Consider the following 22178-nt stretch of genomic DNA (forward strand, 5'->3'; position numbering starts at 1 on the left):
CGGGGAACTAAAAAAGTGTTAGACTCAGGATAAATATTACAGCTAAATAATCAGTATATTATCAATATTCTTTATCCTAATGACAAAACATGGCACTGTACTAGTTACTGGGAAAATTAACTGTATTTAGCCAAAATATCTCTATGAAAGTCCACAGCTTGTGGCTCAAGGCTTCAGGAAATCCAGCTGCTCATGCTAAGCAACTAAAGCTAAGCAAACAGTATTCTAAGTCACACAATATTACAACTATGACTCATTCTATTTCAAATTTATTTAAGCTAAACAACACATATATGCCAACACTTGGTCCTTGGTCGCTGCCATAAATAAATTCACAGAAAAAAGCTTCATTCTTTTCAGGCTGTAATAGGAGTATCCTACAAGATTACAATGTTTGTTTATCAGCTAAAATATACAGTAGTTTATATATGAAGTGAGTGAAACTGTCTAGTAATTGAATGTCCCAAAGATGATGACAAATATATTCAAACAGGCCCAACCCACACAAAAATGCAAGTTGCTGTTGAAACAGTAATGAAGCAACAATTTCCAAGGCTGTGTGGGATGCCTCTCTGATATCCTCCAGCATCCTTACCTGTGGATGAAGTTTTTCTGTCAGCAGTTACTGATTCTCTCATTCCAGGGAAGGGCTGCTTTCCAGATTGTTTGAATGCCAGTCCTCTAATCAGCTGGAGGAAAGGAGTCACTTATATAAGCCCAAGAAAATGAAATACTTCTGCAGTACAGCTCACATGAATAGCTAGGACTGAGCACTGTTTGGCCCCTGAAATCCAGCTTCTGCATCTTCTCACCCCATTTCTTTGGGACTGTTTTGCCTGAAAGGAGTGGGAATTTGGGAGGCTTTCCTCTTCTGACTGGTTCTTTTTCAAGGCAGTCGGTGAAGGCAAACAGAAGGCATGACACCCTCTTCAGACAAAGATATCAATGGGCTAGGTAACTCCAGCTTTGAGGTGAGTCTGCTCTCTGAAAGGTAATTCTTGCATAAAGAGGTGCAAACCCTGTGGAAGGAGGAGAAGGGGAAAGCCAGGGGCTGGGGCTGCTGCAATGATTCTGGTGTGTGCTAAACTTCTGTCTCGGCTCTTATTGACAAGAATCTGAGGAATGATTTCCTCACTACAGCCCCTGCTGCTGCATACTTTCTACTCTCTGGCACCCTTTTAACTTCTTTTCCCTCCACTATTTCTAAAATGATAATGTAGATGAATGGCAGTGCATGTGTGTATCTGTACTGAAAAACAGGTGAGCTTGTGGCTGTGCTCCTGGGTAAAGCATTTTATGTATTCGTAATACAATAGAATTTTATGTATTTATGTATTTGTAATTACAATAGAATTTTAGTTGAGTAAAGACTGTGTTTCCTTGTCTTTACAGGAAAAGAAAGTATGCTTTTTTAAAATTCCTTGTCGTATTTCCAGTGAGGTGAATTGTTAGAAATGTAGGTGAAGAAGAGGTTTGGGTGTCAGCAGAGGAGGGCACCCTGTAGAATTACACATGTGTAGTAAAAGCTGTAAATGATGCGCTAGTCCAGGGCTGTGTGGTACACTGACAATGCTGCTAGCTATAACAGCCATGGACAAGGTCCTGGGATATGACAGCCCTCTTCCTATCCCAAAGAAGGGGTCACCTCCATTAGAAACTAAAAACTGTGCTTATTTTCTGTCAGCAGGTGTGAGGGAGTGGGGTCCTACAAACATCTTGCTACCTCAATACAGACCACCTGTCTGTGCTGCCTTGGAGGAAGCATTTAACCTCCTAGTGTACAAGTCCCACATTTCTTGTGTAGCTCTGGGTGAGCTTGCTGTGTGCAGGGGAGGTGCTGTGCCAGCTGTGGGCAGAGCCTCAGGGAAGTGCTCAGAGTCAGTCAGTTTTCTTTCGTTATTTTTAACAGGCTCTCCGTTTTATCTTGTTCTGCCATAACATACCAGACTTGTGAGGTTTTATGGTTTGAATAACCCTAGAGAAGGTAGAACACAAAGATCTTTTACCTGTGGTTCAAGCAGTTCCGTTCCTGACCGCCTCCTTGATGCACTTATTTAAGGTGTGATGGAGGGCTCTCGTGCTGTGTCTGGAGCCTGAGGCACATGGAAGGTGTCCTGGTCCCCTGGATTCATGGGAGCAGCTGGGCTGAGAACCCTGCTCCAGACTGCTCCTGCCTTGTCCTCCTGCCAGCATCTCAGCCTCACAGGCTGGCTGAGGTTGGAATGCTGGAGATCACCTTCTCCAAACCCCTGCTCAAGCAGGGCTGTCCAGAGCCAGCTGCCTAGGGCTGTGTCCAGACAGGTTTTTAATATCTCTGAGGATGGAGAATCCACAGCCTCTCTAGGCAACCTGTGTAGTGCTTGGTCACTCCCACAGCAAAAAAATGTTTTCAGATTTTAAGATGGTACCTCCATAATTTCAGTTTGAGTCCAGTGCCTCTGCTCCTTTCTCATCCTGATATCTCTGCTCCATCCTTTTCCTGATGAGCCCTGCTCACTCCCCTGGGGAGGGTCAGGCACTCATGTGATGATCATGTGGGGCTGTTACTGGCACAGGCTCTGCCTGCCTGGAATATGCCTCCTGGTTAATACAGGGGAAATTGCAGTGAAACGAAAGGAGCTTACTGCTGTCTGCCTAGCTTAGCATTTGTCTACCCATGGTGTTATTCAGGAGTAATTGTCTCCAAATAATTCCATGCATGGGCAGTCTTAAGTACCTTGCTGTACATTTGTTAATCCATGGCTCAGGCTCTCTTGTTCTGAAAGGAAAATGTCAGCACAGGGAGTTATTAAGGAACACCTTTTGCTCTTGAAGTTTATGCCTGAGTCAGTTTGAATTAAGTCTGCCTTCACCTATCTATTTTAAAGTATCTGTAATGCTCCCAGTTTGCCCAGGCTGGATAAATATGCTGTGTTTGTTAAAGAGGCTTCTCCAGCATAGGAATTCCAGAGCAGAGTCTCAGGCTTTAAGTTGATTAAGGTTGTTTATTTGAGTGGTACTGCAGTAGAAACAGCTTGAGCTGGGTGCTGCTGGGAAGGGCCCTTGAACAAAGAAATTCATAAGTAATTCAATGATACCCTTACAACCTGAGTTCCACACCCCTCACACAACAGTTCAGATCAATGACAATATTAGGGTCTGGGGTCTTAGGGATTACATGGCCTGTTTTCAACAGCATGACCTAATATGGGACTTTGGAGACTCAACCAAGAGAATGCAAACCTGGATGTTTCAGGCAAATGATTTTGGTAATAATCTGCCACACCTGCAAGACTTACAACAGAATGCAACATTAATGTTATATCTCTGTTCCTGACCACAGCACAACCTGTTTGCCTCCCTCAGTAGGCAGGCCAGGAGTGTTACTGCAGACACTTTGCTATTGTGATGGGTATTTTGGTGTCTTCAGGTTCCTGCAGGATTTGGAGGATTAAAAAAACAAAACAAAAAGAAGTTTGGTGCAGACAAACTGATTAGGCTTCTCCACACAGCAGGTTTCTGTCCCTGCCTGTTAGAGCAAGGCATCTCAGCCCAGAAAAGCCCTCTGGTGCCAGCATGCTGAGGACTTGCTGGTTGGAGATGGGCCAACGAAACAAATGCTTTGGGATCTTAATTAGCTTTTGCATCTGGCTCTAAGTGTTGTGGTTTCCCAGGCAGCCTCCTTCCACCCTGTGTGTGCACAGGGGTCAGAGTGGGCTGGAAGGAGGCACGGACAACCAGGAGAATTTGCTCAACTTAAAAGCTGTGGCAAATGATCAAAGCACTACTTTGCTTTCCTTGGCAAAATGCATCTTTTTATAAATAAACACGGTAAGGCATAGAGCTCCCCGGGAAGCCCTGGGGCTTCTGCCTGCCTGGGAGGAGATCCAAGCCTTCCTGGGTAGCAGTTTCAGGTAGCTCCTTTGGCATGGATGCTGGGATTTCCCATCCACTGGTGTCCCTGTGTTTCAGCCAGCTCCTCTGGAGGAGCAGGGTTTTCTAGTGGGACAAAAGGCAGGTGTTTTATCAAGGCACAACACTGGTAAAGGTAAGCATAAGGAGATTGAAAGAGAAGACCCAGGAAATGAAATATAAAATGTGCTTCTACTCAGTAATTAGTGGCAGCCAGGTGTTTTAGAATGTTTTATAAAAAATGCTTTTTGGGTGAATTTGGCAGGAGGTACAGGGACCAGCGGACAGTGCAGCTTTCGCTGATAAGCCCACTGCACACTCTTCCTTGCTTCTGGTGTCAGTTTCTTCATCCTTAACTAGATTTTAATGATATTAACACACTTTGGATGTCCCTTTGAGATTGAGACACCCTCTATTGTTTCTTCAGGCCTAGACACACTAGCACATACAAAAATTTTCCATATATGTTTTGTGCCTCTGTTTTAATTTCCCCTCCTTGTTTTTGTTTTGTTTTGTTTTGTTTTTTTAATATTGTGGCGCTGTTGAAAGCTGCACAGGAGGTATTCCTGCCAGATGTGGAGCATGGCTGCAAGAGAGGCAGCTGCTGGGCATCTGCAGGGCCAGGCTCTGGCTAACAAAGTGTCTCTCCTGTTGTCCAGGATAAACGTAGGAGCCACTGCCATTTCTCACCAGCTCATGCTGCCTGGGGCCCAGAGGAGGGTGGAGGCACTAGCCACAGTGGGACCAAGCTTGGCTACACTGTCACAGATGTGCCTCCCTGGTATCTGTGCATCCTGCTGGGCATTCAGGTGAGACGGGAAAGCAGGTGCAGGCTGGGAGTAGGGGGAAGTTACTTGGCTGTTCAGCCAGTTAATTGGGGTGAAACCTGAATTTGGGAGTGTTGTACTTTCACAGGGCTTGAATGGAGCTCTGAGGCTGGATATGAGTGAGCTCAGTCCTTTGGTCCACATCCTGAGCACTGATCATTATCATCATGCCCACAGCTACATTGCACCCTTTGAAGTGCAAATGGTCAGGCAGAGTCCTGGGGCTGGGGTCAGTTAATAAGAACATGTTGGGTACCTTGGCTGAAGGTAGCCAAACGTGTAAAGACTTTCTGAACTTCTGCCTTCCCATGGCAACAAAAACTCAGGCCACATGCTATTTTGGCTGGTGTCTGTGCCCAGGTGTGCTAAATGACCCAGTGCCACCAATGCCATGCTGGGTAGGGAGCCTGTGGGAAAAGAGACCTTAGAGTCATTAAGATAATGATGGACTGTGCTTGGAGGTTGGTGGAATTTTGTACTTTGTTTTCTTAAATGGAAATTTAGAGTCTATCAGCCCAACACATCTGCATCATAATTTTAATAAAACATGCTTGTAGTGAATAAAGTGTGCTTCTGAGTGCCACCAGTTCCACCTCTGCAGTGCTGTGCTCCAAAGTGAGAGTGAACAACATAGGTTAATAATTAAAATAAAAAGACGTTTTAAAATTGTTTTCAGATTTAGTCATTAACAACAGGCCATGGTAGAAATATGTCTGTGACTCTTCTGACAAACACAATGCTCAATTCTTCCATTCTTTGGCACTCACTTTTTATGATTATCTATAATTGTGCTCTGTGAGAAAAGCTACTGATGGCAAAAAATGTGTAGCTCCAATTTGCCAACTTTTTATGTCATCCTTTGTGGTGCCAATGAGATGGACTGAAATATTTGCATTCACTTTGCCTGATTGCTCTCTCCCTGTTCCCTGGGAGGCCCCCAGCTTCCTGGAAAAGTATGTCCAACAACTTTGTCTGCAGATGCTGGGGATAAACTGGTTGTGTCTGACAGTGGCCTGGGAAGTCCAGAGCACTACAAAAGGTCTTTGGGCATGTAAAGGAGGAAACATTTCAGTGGGTGCATTGCAATTCTTGTAGGTGCTTTGGAACAGCCTCTAACAGGGCATTAAAGCTGCCAAGAAAAAGAGAGGATGGGTAATGTTAGTATAGCACAAATCTGTGAGTTCTCTCAACAACAGGGTAATAAATAACACAGAGCCAGGTCTGTGTCCTTCTTCACCCAGTCTTTCTCTGTGGCTCCTAGCACTTCTTGACAGCCATAGGAGGTCTTGTAGCCGTCCCGCTGATGCTCTCCAAAGGCCTTTGCCTCCAGCATGACCTACTGACCCAGAGCCACCTGATCAGCACCATCATCTTTGTCTCAGGAATTTGCACCCTGCTGCAAGTCCTCTTTGGAGTGAGGTAGGCCAAATTCGAGAACTGAGAACGTGAGCAATTACTGTGTGCTAGGCCACCACCCTGTTTAGAGTTTAACAGTGAGTCATTTGTTACCCTTGGGCAATCAGGGTCCATGCCAAAGCACCCTGAAACTGCTGACAGCTTTGCAGGGCTACCTTGCGGCTCCGAATTTTCCATCTCCTGATACTTCATATACCTTCTGTTGGGCTTACAAGGAATCTGTCCTCAAAATAATAGAGCATTGCAACATGCAGTAAAAAGTACCTGCTTGCTCCTTACTCCAGGGATCTTCCAGCTGAGGCAGGAGCCTTCTGATTTGGGCCCAGGGTCAAGAGAACACAGATTCTACAGGAAACTCTAGGGGTGAAGTCCATCTGCCACCACTTAGGGACTCAGGGAAGAGTTCAGCAGCACATCCTGGTATGTGGTGCCACTTCCCACGCTCAGGGATTTGTGGCATAAAAGGTAAATCCTTTGCTGATGAGCAGCTAGCAGTGAGATGAGCATGGAGTTGCTATTCGGTACCCAGAAAAAGAAGTATTTAGTGACAGAGATGACTGCAAGTACTCCCCTTTTCCAGAAAAACCCTGTATCTTTGGTGACCTTGAAAAATTTCTTCTATTTCCCTTGTCACAACTGTGGGCTGTCTCTGTCTTTCCACAGGCTGTTTTTCCTCCAGTATGGTGGGAACCTGTGGTTTTTGCTTCAAAGACAAAAGCTACACATTCTCTGGCTTCTGAACCTGAGGGACTCTGGTTAATCACTGGTCAACTGCCAGCTCCACAAAATGTTTTTCTTCCTCCTGCTTCATTCACTACTGAAACTTTTCTGTCTCTCTTAGTCTTAAGAAGTGTTTGTAGACAAACTTCCTGAGGAGTGCTCCCCTTCTTCTACATTTTTACAGGATTAGTGGAGGAAAGAGGAGCACCTTGACCACAAAAAACAGAGAAACTGGGTTTTCAGCTAAATTCAGGCTGGAGTCCATGACCATCACTGCTGGTGCAATTCAGGCATTCTGAGTTCTCCCAGGCACCCTCCAAACACCTCAGTGCATTCCTGAGAGCTGTAATGTCCCCTGCTGTCTGTTAACTGGGGATTAAAGAGTAGCAGAGAGCCTCTCTCTCCCATGGATGAATAGCTAATTGAGGTACAACAGGTCAAATTAAGTGCTAAGGAGCTGTTCCCATGGGATAAACTTGAATGGTTTTTGCCATGCTGAGGGTGCAATTGCCGTGTTGCTGACCCCAACTGTAAGGCATGAGGACATTCATGAAGCAATAGCCAAGGGAAAAGCTGACCCACTGCAACCTGCAGCTCAGTCATGTTACACAGCATGAAAAAGCAGCAGTGGGTCCCAGACAGTCACTGGAGACACTGTCAGAGGCTCCTGAGGGGAGACACAGGTCATTTGCTCTTATGGTGAGTCCTGCTTAGTAAATGCTTGGGCATCATATACTGATTATCAAAACATAGTATTGCCTTCCCTATTTCTGCAGCTTTCCCTCTTGCAAACCCCACAGGAAAGAGTTCAGTGCACCCCATAAGCATCACCTTGGCACCCCATTTTCCTCTGAGCCTACCCATGGCAACACTGAGCACACCCATGCCAACACTGGCTGTGAAATATCTTAGGGACCAACACAACAGAAACTATAAATCTATTGTTAGATTCCAAGTCACGGCCCTGGGCCTTCTCTGTTTCTTTTTGTTTGTTCCTGTGCCTTGCCCAGAAAAGTTGTTTCAAAGCTTTGACAGTGTTTCAGTTGCACATGACTAGTATAAATATTTGGTTTAGGTGACAGAGACATGGTCTGTTACAGCTACACCATCCCCTAATTCAAGAATTGGAAATTCCTCTGTTTCAGGGAAAGCTGTGCCCTGCAAAAGCAGTCACCTGAATTGCCATCCCATGGCTTTTCTGAACAGGTGCCATGAGAGCTCCTGGAACAAGGAGAGGTTGCTTTGGGGGCTCCTCCTAAGGGTGCTCCCTACAGAAGGAAAACAGAGGCACCTTGGAGATTTTCCTTGGCTGTTTCAGGGATGTTGTGCCCACCCTCAGGCAGCTTAGGATTTTTCAAGCACACTAGAAGAATGGTTAAAAATACTTGCACTGCAATGGGGGCTTATGTGGAGCTTTGAGGAGTCAGTCAGACCTTTTAGGTCTCTGTCTCCATTTCTTCATGCATGGAAAAAGACGCTGGTGCAGCTCAAAGGAGCATTGCTCTGCTGTATAAATCTCTGCATGAAGCCAGTGCTGAACTCCTCTGGAGATGCAAGCTCCTTGCTACTCTGAGGGATTCCCAGAGGAAGAGATACTCTAAGCCAGGAGACATGTGGTGTGGGGGGAGAGCCAAGGACTCCCCAGTCACCCACAGACCCCTCCATGCAGGTTTCCTTTCTAGTTTCAGTGGAAGTGCAGAAGAGGAATTGGCATTAAAACCCAGTGTGCTAAAAGCCAAGTCACATTTTCTATCACCCTCAGACTGAGGATTGTTGTGACATGGAGAGTACTTAATGCATGCCCTTGTGTGCATGAGCACATTGTGAAGAAAACCAAAGCAGCCAAAGGGAGAGAGGCAGCAACTGGATATTGGCAAGACTGACTGAACTTTTCTTCAGCATCTCACCGTCTTTCTTCCTTGGTCTTCTTCCCCTGCCAGACTTTTCCTACTCTGTGCATGTCTGTGGTCCCATCAGCCATTAGAAGCACTACTTCTTCCTTAACAGGGGTAGCAGGGTTGGGCTGTAGCACCCATGTGCCCCTCCATTGCTGGTATTTGAACCTCAGCTCTTGCCCCATGTCAGTGCTCTTGTGTGCAATGGGCAGCAATTCCTCCCCATGGTCAGTGACAGTGACCTGCCACAACAATTCAAAAGATCCTGTCAGAGGCCATGGGCAGACTGACTTTTAAATTTATTTTGCTTTCCTTTCTCTCACCCTTATAGAGCAGAGTTTCTAGCACTCTCACTTGTCATTTTTTCCCTCTGCTTTCCTTCCAGGCTGCCTATTATTCAAGGAGGGACTTTAACATTCCTGACCCCCACCTTGGCAATGCTGTCTCTCCCCAACTGGAAGTGCCCTGCCTGGACAAACAATGCCACCCTGGTGAATGCCTCTTCACCAGAATTCATCCAAGTCTGGCAGACACGGATGCGAGAGGTATATTACATTTTCAGTGGCACCTGCTCTGTATCAGGGCTGTTTCTTTCAGTAAAGTGCCTGACCATATAATGGCCATCACAGCTGGAAAAACTTCTATTCCCAATGAACCTTGGCCCTCAAGCTGTTGCAGCTTTCTAAGCATCTATTCTCTATCAAAAAAAGTAGGTGCTTCACTGCTGCTGAACAGGGGACATGCAGACCTCCTCATGTGATTTATGGTCCCTGCAAAGTCTCCACTGGTCCAGTCAGATCCCTTCTCTATAAAGCAAGGTTAGCCCAAAAGAAGAAAGGGAGGGAAACTCTATAAAGCAAGGTTAGCCCAAAAGAAGAAAGGGAGGGAAAATATTTTCAAGGAAACAACCCTGTCTAAGCACAGGAAACCTAGTAAAAAAATGCAAGGCAAAACATACTGTAAATATTAAGGAAAAGGACATTCTTAGGTAATCAGAAGGGAGGGGGAAAAGTCAGGGATCTCACAGCCTTATTCTACATCAATTGCCTTTATCAGAGCAAGTGACCAAATTTGCCTCTGTGGATCCATTTTTGGTGTGTTTTCCAAACCCCTTGGGAAGTGTTGAAAGCTCACCAGGGGTTTGCTGTGCAGCACAGGTTGCTCTCTGCTGATACACAAAAATCTATCCCAAGGGCACTGCTGACGTCTCATTTCAGCCTGGGTCATTCACCCAGCCCCTGGGGCTGGGGGAGGAAGGTGCTCAGCACCACAGAGGTTGCAGCCTGGGCTTGTTACCAAATCTGAAAAGGCAGAGAGCAGCCTTGCCCCTGCCTGAAGCTGACACTGAGGTGAGCAGCATTTCAGAATGTAATTGCTGGCTCCTGGGCAGTGATTGTCAAACACTGGGAAGTTCAGGGTGATAAATGTGCTCCCAGAGTGAAACTGATACTCAGGGAAAAAAAAGAGGCTGTGATGAGTCACTTGCTTCAGCAGTGTGCTGAAGAGACCCAAGCCCTTCCCAAAAGGAAGATCAGTGGAGACCATGGCCCTGCTCCTGTTTTTGGGGCAAGAGCTTTTCCCCTGACTTGGGGAAGCAGGCAGGAGAGTGCAGGGCAGGTGATGCATGCTTGGTGGCCCAAGAGGACAGGGAGGAGGTGATCTCTGGAACAAAAGTCCATCGGCCAAGGGGGGAGTTGCTTTGCTGCTGCTTTGGTGGTCCTTCCCACATGTAATTCTTAGCCAGGTTTGTCAGCAGGAGGCCTCTATGCCACTCCGTCACTAGAGACTGAGCCTGGCTCTCATGCTGGATTTGCACTGACATGAAGAAAAGGCTCAACAGCTGGAGTCCCTTCCAACCTCTGGTTTTTTTTCCAGGTGCAAGGAACTATCATTGTAACTTCTTGCTTTCAAATCTTCGTTGGATTTTCTGGCCTGATTGGATTTCTGATGAGGTTCATTGGCCCCCTGACAATTGCCCCCACTATCACCTTGGTTGGACTACCTCTGTTTGAGTCAGCTGGAGATATGGCTGGGCAGCACTGGGGCATAGCATTCCTGTAAGTCTCACATCTCTGTGGGAAAGATGAGAGTACACAAATCACCTGCCTCTAATATGAAACCAAGTGTCACAGTCTGTAGCAGAGTTCCCCTGGGTTCAAGGTTTATGTGTTGAGCACCAACATGTGACAGGCTTGTGCAAGACAGCCATGTGACATAGTCATTCTCCTCCAATCCTCAGGAGGTTAAGCTCTCAGCAACAAAGCAGAACCCAAACATGAGTTAAAAATCCACTGATTTTTGTAAAAATACAAAGTCCATAGCTCAGTAGTGGTACAAGCCTTCCCATGTGTGTGCAGTCTCTGTCACAGTTGTCTACACAGACTGTCTTACACACCTGTTATTTAAGTTTAAAAGACATTCCTAAAATGACCAAGTTGAGCATTCAGGTATTCTATGCTGAAATAGCTGGTGCTTTATGTACTGTCTTCACATGAGTAGGAGGAATTGTTCCCTCCAGAGTCCTAAGGCTGCTGAGCACTTCTTTATGCAAATGGACAAAACGTGCACTCACAGTCTGTGTAGCGTTAGAAACCAAAAATGGAAACCAGTTCCTCCTCAGACTTTCTCCCTCCAGTCATCCAGTGCTTTGAATTGTGTATGGCATGGAGTGTCTTTGCAGAGAAGTGAGGACAGAGTTTTCTTTTCACTGTTGGAATTCTGCCTGTCCCTGACTACTGCACCTACAATTTGTCACCTTTTCACATGGGGAAAACTACCAGTTTTCCAGTGAAGTCAGTTCCAGCTGGTGCAATTGATTTCTCACCAAATCCTATCCAGATGAATTCACTCCATGTGTAAAATTTCAATTTGTTGTAAAATAATGAGGAGGCCTTCAGAGGCCTGGCTAACCCAGGAAATGTCTGTGGTCTTCTAGCAGCTCAGCAGTTGAAGTGGGATGCCCAGTCCCTGCCCTCTCTCCACATGTGGTAGCCTCCAGCTTCCTCTGGTTGGCCCCTCTGGGCAAAAGGCACATGGGGGGCAGGCTGTGAGTGCACCCAGATGTGCTGCTGTTCCAGATGTGTCCTACACAAGGGATGGGAGAGGAGCTGCAGTTACTTCCATTGTCACGAGGCCCAGGTGCTGCCAGGGACACAGGGGAACAGCCCTGCCATGGAGGGCCCCTCCTCAGCTCAGCCCTCGCAGACACAGAGCCATGCTCTCCCCTTCTTGCCTGGCTGGGAGGCCTCTGAGGGCACCATGTGCAGCCCCACAGTCCCAGCATGGGTTTTTCTTTCAAAACAGGGATTTGCACAGCCAAACCAAATCCTCTTCTTTTACTCTGTGTTACAGAAGCTTTTTGCCTTTTGAAGAACAAAACCTGAAATCAGGAAAGAATAAATCCTGTATTTCTAGTATATCTGAATTACACAGGCAGAACGTGAACCTTGCATGTCTGTCAGGTCTTTCTTTTACTTATGAGGCATTTTAAACCTTTCTGCAACAGTGTCATACTCACAGGTGCACTGCCTGGGGTGTCAGTCTTGAAACAATAAGGGTAAAAGAGTTATTTGCAAATATGCAGAGCTATCAGTAGATTGTGATGGAAAGTTTGTTCCATGTCTGGCTTGGTGGAATGGGGAGCCACCCTCTGCTGCAGAGAGCCTGTTTTCATGGGTCTTCCAGAGTCCTTAGTTCTTGGGTAGCAGGGGTTCACTTAGTGTGGGGACAGGTGGGCAGCTGGGCAACCCCTTTGTTTATGGTCTCATTTTCCCTCCTTCTAGGACTACTTTTTTCATAGTTTTGTTCTCTCAGTACTTGAAACACATTGCTGTGCCGCTGCCATCTTACCAGAGAGGCAAGAAATCCCACTCCTCTCCAGTCTACCTCTTCCAGATCTTCCCGGTACGTTGGGGTTCCTGGATACCAGGGAATTGTGACAGGGACTGGCTTCACCCACCCTGGGCTGCCTGGGCTCTTTCCACTCATGTCCAGATGAGTGAGTGCTTCCCAGCTGAGCCTGTGTGGCAAGGGGCAGAGAGGAAAAAGCTCCCCATGGCCCTGATTATTGGGAGGGAGGGAGAGAAGAAGAGAGGGCCACCAGGAGCTCCTGCTGCCTCTTTGCCTCCCGTCCGTGTGCAGGGAGAAGGGTCGGGCGGGGACACATTGTCCACCGCAGCCGTGCTGAGGACACAGCCATACCCTAACCAGCCGCCACTACTGCTTGTGATGGGCAGGTGCTGCTGGGGCTCTCGCTGAGCTGGCTGCTGTGCTACTTGCTGACAGTGACCGGCGTCCTCCCTGCGGCCCCCAGCGCCTACGGCCACCTGGCCCGGACAGACAGCCGCGGGGACGTTCTGTCACGGGCTCCCTGGTTCCGCCTGCCTTACCCAGGTACCGCCGCCTGCCCTTCCCCATCCTGCCTGCTCCTGCCTCCACCTCCACTTACCAGGAGGAGAGGACATGTCAAAAATCAGGCGAACAGCCACAGTTCAGAACACAGTTCCTGCTGTCCTTCCTCCCCCGGGGCAGATTTCAGGGCAAATGAAACCTTGACATTCCACCTGAACCGAGCTCTTTACTTGCAGGCCAGTGGGGAACGCCAACGGTGAGCCTGGCCGGGATCTTTGGCATCCTGGCCGGGGTGATTTCCTCCATGCTGGAGTCGGTGGGGGATTACTACGCCTGTGCCCGCCTGTGCGGGGCCCCGCCGCCGCCGGAGCACGCCATCAGCCGCGGCATCGGCGTGGAGGGCATCGGCTGCCTGCTGGCCGGGGCCTGGGGCACGGGCAGCGGCACCACGTCCTACAGCGAGAACGTGGGAGTCCTGGGCATCACCAAGGTGAGCCTGGCCGCACGGCGGTGCCTCCCGCAGGGCTCCCCCGCGGGGTGTGCACATGGCTGTGTGCTGGGCCTGGGCAGTGAGATCAGGCCGCCTCCCCAAAGTTTTATAACTTATGTATTGTCGGAGTGTCGGGGGGCAGGACGGTCGGGATGGACGGAGACGAGAGATCTCTGCAGCTAGGTTGTGGAACTTGGGGTTTATTGCAAAGGGCCTGAGTGCAGGGCCCTGCTGGGAGCTGCCAGCTGCGGCTCAGAACAGGCCCGAGAGAAGAGAGGGGTAGAGAGGGTGGGAGAGAGTAAGGGAGTAAAAAAGGTAAGAGCATTAAAGGGTAAGAGAGTAAAAGGGTAAGAGAGTGAGATTCTTCTTACAATACAATAAATCTTCTTCTGTGTTGAATATTCTAATTCTCACTGACTAATTTAGTACAATATACAAGTCTTACAGCATTTACATACAGCCTATAAGAATCATTACATTACTATACTGTGTTACATTTTAACACCCTGGACTCCTTGGACCCCTTCTGCCAAGCCAGTAGGGTCTGCTCTTACCCTTGGACCTGCCTGCAAGCAGAGGGTCTTGTTTCATCAAAAGGGGATTACCTTCAGTCTGGCCATACCATTGTTTTCCAGTTGTTCAGTAACTGAGGTATCTCAAAGCTTGCTTTCATTTCAATCTTGCTTATAGTTTCTATATTCTCAAAATCTTTTGCCAGACAATCATGTTTATAAGGCTTTCCTGTTTCATCTTCCCCAACAATATATAACTTAGAACATGGGAAAATTGTGCCTTGGCACGTTGGTGACCAGCTCAGCAGCACTACAAATGACTTAAGAGAGGTGGGCAGTGCTTCCCTTTCTCTGCCTCTGGCCTGCATAGGGAATTAGTGCACCCACTCAGATACCTGGCCTAGGTAAGGCTGGAGAGACAATGCCACATCTGAGCTAACCCATATGGACATGGAGAGGGAGAGGAGAGAAAGGGAAAGGGTGAATATTAATAGGGCTTCAAATTCCACAACTTCTATAACCCAAGGATGGCAATCATGTGAAAGGTAGACTGTTTCTTCAGGGTTACAAAATGTGATTGCAAAGGTTTGTGTGTGAGTCCCTTGAGTATATTAATTGCACTTATCAGGGAAAGAAATTTCCAGAGATAAGCTTGACATTCAGATCAAAGATTTTCACTAAGCTTTGCAGCCATAGGATAGGCTGACAGACATTTAGGCTAACTGGACAACGTTTTCAAATCATTGCCAAATAAGCAACGATAAGCCAGAAGAGTTGTGAGTCAGTAAATAAATCCTTACAGCTTCCACTCTATAATATTGCTTATTTCACTGGATTTCATAAACCTCACGATAAGCATTTTTCACACATGGCAGTGTTAGTGTCTGACTGAGGCGGCTGCCTCGAGCACCAAGGGCTGTCTGGATGTCTGCATGGAGTCCAGTTCAGCCCATCACCACGTGTGCATTGTCACTAGGGAGTCTGTGCATACAAACCATCTACCTGAGCCAGCTCTTCCTGATGTGCAGTTTGCTGCGTGCTTGTATGTATGGGATGCTGCCCAAATTCATAATTACCAGATTACAGGACATGTATTCTCACAATGTATGCCAAGTCCTCCAGGAGGACATGCCATCCTTGCTGATTCAGGAGAGGTATTTCCCTTGGATCCCACCTCTGCTGAAAACAGAGTGTCATCTCAGTCAATTGAAATCAGTGTAAACACCCTGGCTGGGACAGATGGGGGTGCTGAGAGCACAAGGCAGATTTAATTTCTTTTTGTATGTGGGAAACACATTCTTCCATAACAAATGGAAACACAAGGGACTTGTTTCCTCTCTTAAACACAGATGTCCAGCACCACTGGAGAAGTCTTTGGAGATCTCAGATACATACAGGGGCTGACAGATAAGGCAAGGAGAAGCTGCCAGAAGCTGCCAAAATTCAACATCTTGCATGGCACCAGGCACCAATATTTAAACTGCTTGATCAGGCCCAGTATGCCAGTACTGAGAACTCCTTTCCAAGAAAAGGAGGATTTTAAAGAGAGATAAAGGCCTGAGAATCACCACATGTTGTGGGGAACCCTGCAGTTTCTTCAGCCTTAAGAAAGAGAACTGATTTTATCATTTTCCTGACATAATTGAAGCAAACTCCAAACTAGTGGCTTTAGCAGAATATGGTCACAGTGCTGTCACTGGATTAGGTCTTTTGCTTTTAGGGCCAACTCCATATACTTGATAATTCAACATTTTAGCAAATTGAGACTTTGAATCTTTGTTCTAATCCTGAACAAATAGATCTGTTGACTTTTATTAACTAACATTTAGATGGTAATAGTGTCCCAAGAGTCAGCCAGAGTATAAAAAGCAATGAAGCACCTGAAGGCAATGCATGATTTTTTTTGAAACTCCACGCCAAATCTTTTTTATTTATCTTTCACAATCAAGAAAGACTTAAAATATTTTAAATCGACATATTTAAGAAATACTTAAAAAGAGACACTATTAGTGACTGAGAATGTTTTTGTTGAAAGCATTCACAAAAAGCCTGTCTTGTAATTAGACATTCTTCAGATATTTGAAGGGAGGGATTAAAATATTAAATAAATTATAAAATGTTTGCAGAGGATTACAGAGCTGCCCTGACACAAATATTGTAAGTTTAGCATGATTCTTTGGCAGTCCAAGTTTTGGTGTGGGCAAGGCTTATCTTGACTTGGAAGTTTAAGGAATACTGCTGCTTTCCTTTCACTTTCTATATAAATGTCTCTTTCAACCCTTTGTTTGGCAGATACTTTTTCTTTCCTATTCATATGCTCTAACAGGTCTGAATAAAGGGCATGGCTTGGTCCTTCAGCCCATCTTTTTTGTAGTACTTAACCCAGAAAAGGCCTGGGGGAAGAAATGAGAAAAAAATGGTTTTACTGAAGATAGATGGGTGATGAGAGATAGGGACAGAGAAAAAGACTTCCTCACTTCTTATTTTTTGACCATAGAAAGGATAGATCAGATCCCAGAGCTTAGGATGGAGCAGCCAGCCAGCTCTGGTCTCTGAAGGGAATGGAGGGATCATTGTGGGATACCTCATTGAAAGCCACTTCTGGATGTCAGTCCAAACCCTGGCAGAAGGATTGTCCAGTGGACTGGCTGGGGCGTTGCAGTGCCAGGCTTGTATGTATGCCAAGATACTTCTAGGCTAAAGCAAGAAAAAGTGGGTATTACTATGCTCTTAATTATTATTGTTTTTTAAATTTCAGTTTAATAGCAAACTGTTGAAGTTCTGTCAGTAGTAGGAGAGAGGATAACACGAGTAAATAGGTGCGGTGCTTTCAGAGTGCCTTATGTGATAAATATCTATGGTGCACAGACACTGATGCTTCCCATTCAGTGTCAGCATCCCAGCTCACAGCACCTGTCCCTGAACATGCCATGCAGTGCTAGGGCCAGAGCAGCAGCACCTACCTGACAGGCTGGCTCTGGAGCCTGCCCCCTGGCCTTCCTCTGCCTCATGACTGCCTCCTCTTCCTCTTGCTGCAGGTGGGGAGCCGAGTGGTGATCATTGCTGGTGCCTGTGCCATGCTCCTGAGCGGCATCTTGGGGAAGGTTGGGGCCATGCTGGCCAGCATTCCCATCCCTGTGATTGGAGGCATGTTCCTCGTGATGTTCGGCGTTATCGTGGCCGTGGGCATTTCCAGTTTGCAGGTAAAGCTGTGTGAGCACTGCTGCCTCCCTGGCGAAGGAGACTTCATTTCATTGAAACAGAGAATCATAGAATAAGCTCAGCTGGAAAGGACCCATCAAGACCATTAAGTCCAACTGCTGGCCCTGAGCAGGACACCCCAAGAGTCACACCATGTGCCTGAGAACATTGTTCAAACACTTCCTGAGCTCTGTCAGGCTGGTGCTGTGGCCATTTCCCTGGGGAGCTGTTCCAGTGCCCAATAACCCTCTGGGTGAAAAGCTTCTTCCTGATACCCAACCTAAATCTCCCCTGACTCAGCTCCATGCCATTTTCTGTCACAGGTCATGAGATTTAAGAGATGAGTACTTGCCCCTCTGCTTCCCCTCATGTTGCAGACTGCAGTGAGGCCTCTCCTCAGTCTCCTCTTCTCCAGACTGAACAGGCCAAGTGACCTCAGCTGCTCCTCATACAGCTTCCCCTCCAGACCCTTCACCATCCTCGTGGCCCTCCTTTGGACACTCACTAATCACTTTATATCTTATATTGTGGTGCCCAAAACTGCACACAGCACCCTCAGTTTGAAGTCAGATTCTTACAGAGTGTGTCAGCTATAACCACACTGCAGCAAATGCAAACATTTATGTTTGTAATTCCTCAGGTAAAGATAAGGGGCTGTACCCAGAGGGGCTGAATCCCAGAGGGCTCACTGGCATGGGCAGGGCTGGCTGGCACTGGGGACTGCAGGAACACAAATCCCCCAGCAGCACCAGGGCTGGGTCCATTCCTGATTCCAGTGTTTGCATCCCACCATGTCTCATGAACACAACAGTAATCCAGAGTTTTGTGCATTTGTACATTTCAATGTATGAAATTTCTCTGTGCAGTATACAGATATGAACTCCTCAAGAAACATCTTTATCTTTGGATTTTCTCTATTTGCTGGCCTCACAATTCCCAACTGGGCAAGCAAAAATAGTGCTCTGCTGAAAACAGGTAAGAAATTACATCAGAAGAATTTTCTGCAGCATGAAATGGAAGGAAAGGCTGACCAGAGAAATCTTTTAAAATAGTTTTTTCCTTATAAAATGCTGAAATCTGTGCTTTGACTGTTGCCTGTTTCTTTCTGAGGGCTATTTTTGCCTTTTGCCCTGGATGCATAGATCTGGTGCAGAAATCTCTGCTTTTGGTCAGTGACTGAGTTGTCAATGACTGAGGCTTTCTTATGTGCTCATACACAATGCAATGCTGTGCTTTCAAAATGCAAGAGCATACCCCTCTACTAAATTCCATCAAGTTCACTTTATTGAAATTTTCAGTTCTCCAGCAGCTGGCCCTTCACTGTGTCTTGTGTGACTGATGTCTTCATCACAGAGGCCAGAGTGTCCTCTCCTAAAGCATACATGGTGTGCTGGGTGGGCCCACAAACCCCATGCTCTGTAGATGTCCTGTCAGATGCTCAGTGCCACTGGGCTTTGCTCATGGCCATCACCCCTCAAGGGGAGACATCACACCTGATGAGCTTGTGCTGAAATCCCATGCTAAATATACTCACATTTCTTTGGGAACTGAAGCTCGTGCTCTGTAGGGAGCTGTTAGGTGTTGTGCAGGTGCTGAATGTGTTTGGAGCAGAAGGTGACTTTTTCTCAGACAGTGCTGGGGTCTGCACTGTTCATAAGCTCTCAGTGTATTTATAATGAGCCATTTCCTGCCCACTGTGAGTCTGTGAATAATCATGTAGAATAAAACTGTAGGTCTGAAACTGGCTGTGAGATCAGTCTCCCTTCCACTCCAAATCTTACACTCTGCTTTGGATTTGCAAGTCTCATCCAAGCAAGCCTAGTCCAAGCAAGCATGCAGCTTGCAGCCTCTTGGCACCAGAAATGTTGCTGGTAAAACAGGTAAAATGCTCTTCCTACACCACGATCCAAAGGTTTTTATTTTTTTGCTAGGAATCATCCAGCTTGACCAAGTGATCCTGGTGCTTCTCACCACTGGCATGTTTGTGGGTGGATTTCTGGCATTTATCCTGGATAACACCATTCCAGGTAAGATTTGCTGAAATGAGCTGGTAGTTTGTGCCTGTCCAAGGGTTTGTTCCCTGGTACTTTTTATTTTCATGACTCCTGTGGAAAGGAGTTGTGTTGGCAACCATGAAACACCGTGTGACTGCACTCCTCCCAGAGAAGGGTGAGGAACAGGAGACATCACTGAAATGGTCTCTGGCTGGAAAACAGCAGCTTATCAAAAATAAAAGAATTTGTCAGGAAGAACCCAGGCTGAAGAAAAGGTTTATTTGGCAAACATCTTTCAGGGAACATGCCTGCCTAAAACCATATTGCTAGTTAAAAGGAGAGAGGAAAGCAGCTGTAAGAAGTGGAAGGAGCCAACGTGTGCCAGCATGGGAGCTGCTAAAACTGAAGCTGAACTAAAGCCACAGAAGTGGAAAGCAGTAGGAAAGGCTGGTGCTGGCCCTCACAGGCAGCAAAGAACCTTGGATTTTCATCTAGCATGGGGAGGGAGGGCATAAGAATAGGAGAGGAAACCCTCTTTTCTGCTGCAGGAGAAGAGCAGGAAGAAAGGATGCTCTTTTCTGTAAGATTCTGTTACTGTCTGAGGCTTCTCAGAAAGCCAGTCTCCTTTGGCTCATTAATTTTCCTGCAGCCTTCAATCATCAGCTCCTCTGGGCAGAATTTACAGGTAGGTACTCCCTTTCCCAAGAGGTTCTTTGCTGCCACAGCAGTTACAGGCACTTAGGAATTCCTTTGGCTAGGGTAAATACCTGTGACTGAATAGTAACTGCTGCTCTGAAGTGTCTGTCTGGGCAGTTAACATCCAGCCTTGCTTTCCCAGCACTGCATGAACCTCCCCTTTGAACAGTTCTTGGATCTTCTGTGGCAGGTGAAAACTTCTTGGTATACATGATTCCCATGGAAAGCATGGAGAAGGCTGCTTATCTGGAAGCTGTTGCAGGAAAAGGGGTATTGTCTGGAAGCTCATTAGTGAATATTTATAGAGCTCTTTGGAGCTGGAAGGGTTTAAGTAGAAGGGATTTGTATTTTGTGCTGGGTCTGCTGGGATTTGAGCAGTGGGTGTGAGGCACACAAAGCAGCCCTGCAGTTTTAAACAAAACAACCTCACTTTGCTCTTGCAGGAACACAGGAGGAGCGGGGGCTCCTGGCATGGAAGCAAAGCCACAAGGGAGGGATGGAGAGCTCTCAGCTCATTTCCAAGGTCTATGATCTTCCCTTTGGCATAGGCACCAGATACTGCAATGTCTCCTGGTTTCGCTATCTCCCTGCTTGCCCCAGAAAACTGTCTTGTGACAAGAGAATGGATGAACTGAAGGCTGCTAGGCAGAAAACCAGTGTTGAAACAAGCTTAGAAAGAAACTCTGAGGTTGGTGCTGATACACCAATCAGCACCAATTGGGGCTGATACAAGGATATAAGCACCTCGCCTGCAAGTGAACTCGTCCTAGAAACAGAGGTCTGAAAGTGTGTCTGCAGCCCCCATCGCCTGAGCATGAGCTGGCAGCTGTTAGAGGGGGGAGCAGGAAAAGGATAATGTCTTCTTCTTCCCAGCTCTGCTGACTGCACCATTGATAGCCTTGAGGAAGTCATTTTTTCCTTCTCCCTCCCTGCCTGCTCACTTGTAGGAAGAACCTGATCCCTCCTCAGGGAACACCAAAGCCCAAGAAATGCCTAGGAAAGGTTTTCTGTTTCCTTCTTGCACTGACCCTTGGGCACCCTAAGGGGCAGCTGCTCAGCTCAAGCAGGAGGGCTTCTTGTCCCCTGATGTGGCAGCTGAAGGAGCTTCCCTGACATGGGCCCTGCACCTCTCTCAGGCATCCCTTGGGTTGGGTTAATCCCCAGCACCTTAAAGCACCACCCACCTCTCACCTTGTGCTGTATACCTCATCCTGGCCAAGGGGAAGGAGCGGGTGCCTCTAGGTCATGATTCATCTCATTCCAAATTCCCATCATTTAGCCAGTCAAATGAATGTTGTTGTAAGAGAGGCATCTAAAGTTAATGGGATGGATTGTCTTCTGAACCTGTCTCTTCTGCCTCAGACCACAGAGGGAGTCTAGAGACCTTAGTTAGGTTCTTAACCTAACAGAATAAACCAGCCTTACTGAAATGTATCCCACCTTTGGAGTGCTGGGAGGAGTCTCAGGAGAAACAGGCTGGGCAGCCAGCCTTACAAAGATGAAGGAATCCTCATCAAATATAATGGAGAAAGCACTTCTGCTCACAATCTTACACATCCCTATGCTGCTGCTGTGTCCTGTGTACCCTTGCTGTACCTGTTTGGTCTAGTGTGGTGAAAAGCACTTCTCTGGAAAACAGGTGTGCAGGTTATTGCTCCTATTCCCTATTAGCCTCAACCTGTAGGGCCACATGCAATGTGATCACATGTGGTCCTGTGGTTCCTGGTGCTGTGTAATAAAATTATTGCTGTAGCATAAGTTTGTGTTTCCTTCATTGAGATTAATACTTGTTTTTTGCAAGTATAATAAATAATAACACGTACATTGTAATGGTATTTCTCAGGGTGGTTGCTGGAGCAAGTGGCAGGTGGTATTTAAAGAATCATTTGCAGGTATTCAAAGAATCACTGCACTCCTGTGAACTGTGATCATGCAAGAGAAGGGATCAAAGTAATGTGTTCTTCATCTTCCCCTTAATGTCATCACAATGCTTCTAGTCTCAAAGCAATGCCAGCATGTCTAAATGAAGCACACTGGGAAGGCCAGGGAACAGCAAGGCTGCACCCTGGAGAACTCTGAAGATCCCTTAAACCCAAACAGGACCCCTGTAACCCCACTTTCAGACACAGCAGTGTGACAAACATTCATCTGGAGGTGCTACCACACCCTCAACTGCAGGGACAGAA

At 46.8% G+C, this 22178-nt stretch overlaps 1 protein-coding gene across 1 annotated transcript; it reads left to right on the forward strand.

Annotated features, from left to right (window-relative positions):
* The first annotated feature begins 783 nt into the window (after nt 1-783).
* LOC128936945 (solute carrier family 23 member 1-like) lies at nt 784-21709 on the forward strand. Its single transcript, XM_054276256.1, has 12 exons — nt 784-971; nt 4551-4700; nt 5980-6137; nt 9135-9294; nt 10625-10806; nt 12532-12652; nt 12985-13141; nt 13336-13589; nt 17140-17304; nt 18169-18277; nt 19234-19329; nt 20436-21709. Exons 1-12 carry the CDS (start codon nt 918-920, stop codon nt 20717-20719), a joined length of 1890 nt encoding a protein of 629 aa, XP_054132231.1. The 5' UTR covers nt 784-917; the 3' UTR covers nt 20720-21709.
* Nucleotides 21710-22178: the final 469 nt, after the last annotated feature.

The sequence above is a fragment of the Melozone crissalis genome, unplaced genomic scaffold, assembly GCF_028551555.1.
Source record: "Melozone crissalis strain CALT ecotype California unplaced genomic scaffold, PUWL_Pcris_2 ptg000004l_1, whole genome shotgun sequence".
NCBI classification, from domain to species: Eukaryota; Metazoa; Chordata; class Aves; order Passeriformes; family Passerellidae; genus Melozone; species Melozone crissalis.

Coding starts and splice junctions, on each gene's coding strand:
- LOC128936945 (XM_054276256.1), top strand. CDS start 918: ATGACACCCTCTTCAGACAAAGATATCAATGGGCTAGGTAACTCCAGC. Junction 4,701..5,979: donor GCATCCTGCTGGGCATTCAG/GTGAGACGGGAA, acceptor TGTGGCTCCTAG/CACTTCTTGACAGCCATAGG. Junction 12,653..12,984: donor ACCTCTTCCAGATCTTCCCG/GTACGTTGGGGT, acceptor TGTGATGGGCAG/GTGCTGCTGGGGCTCTCGCT.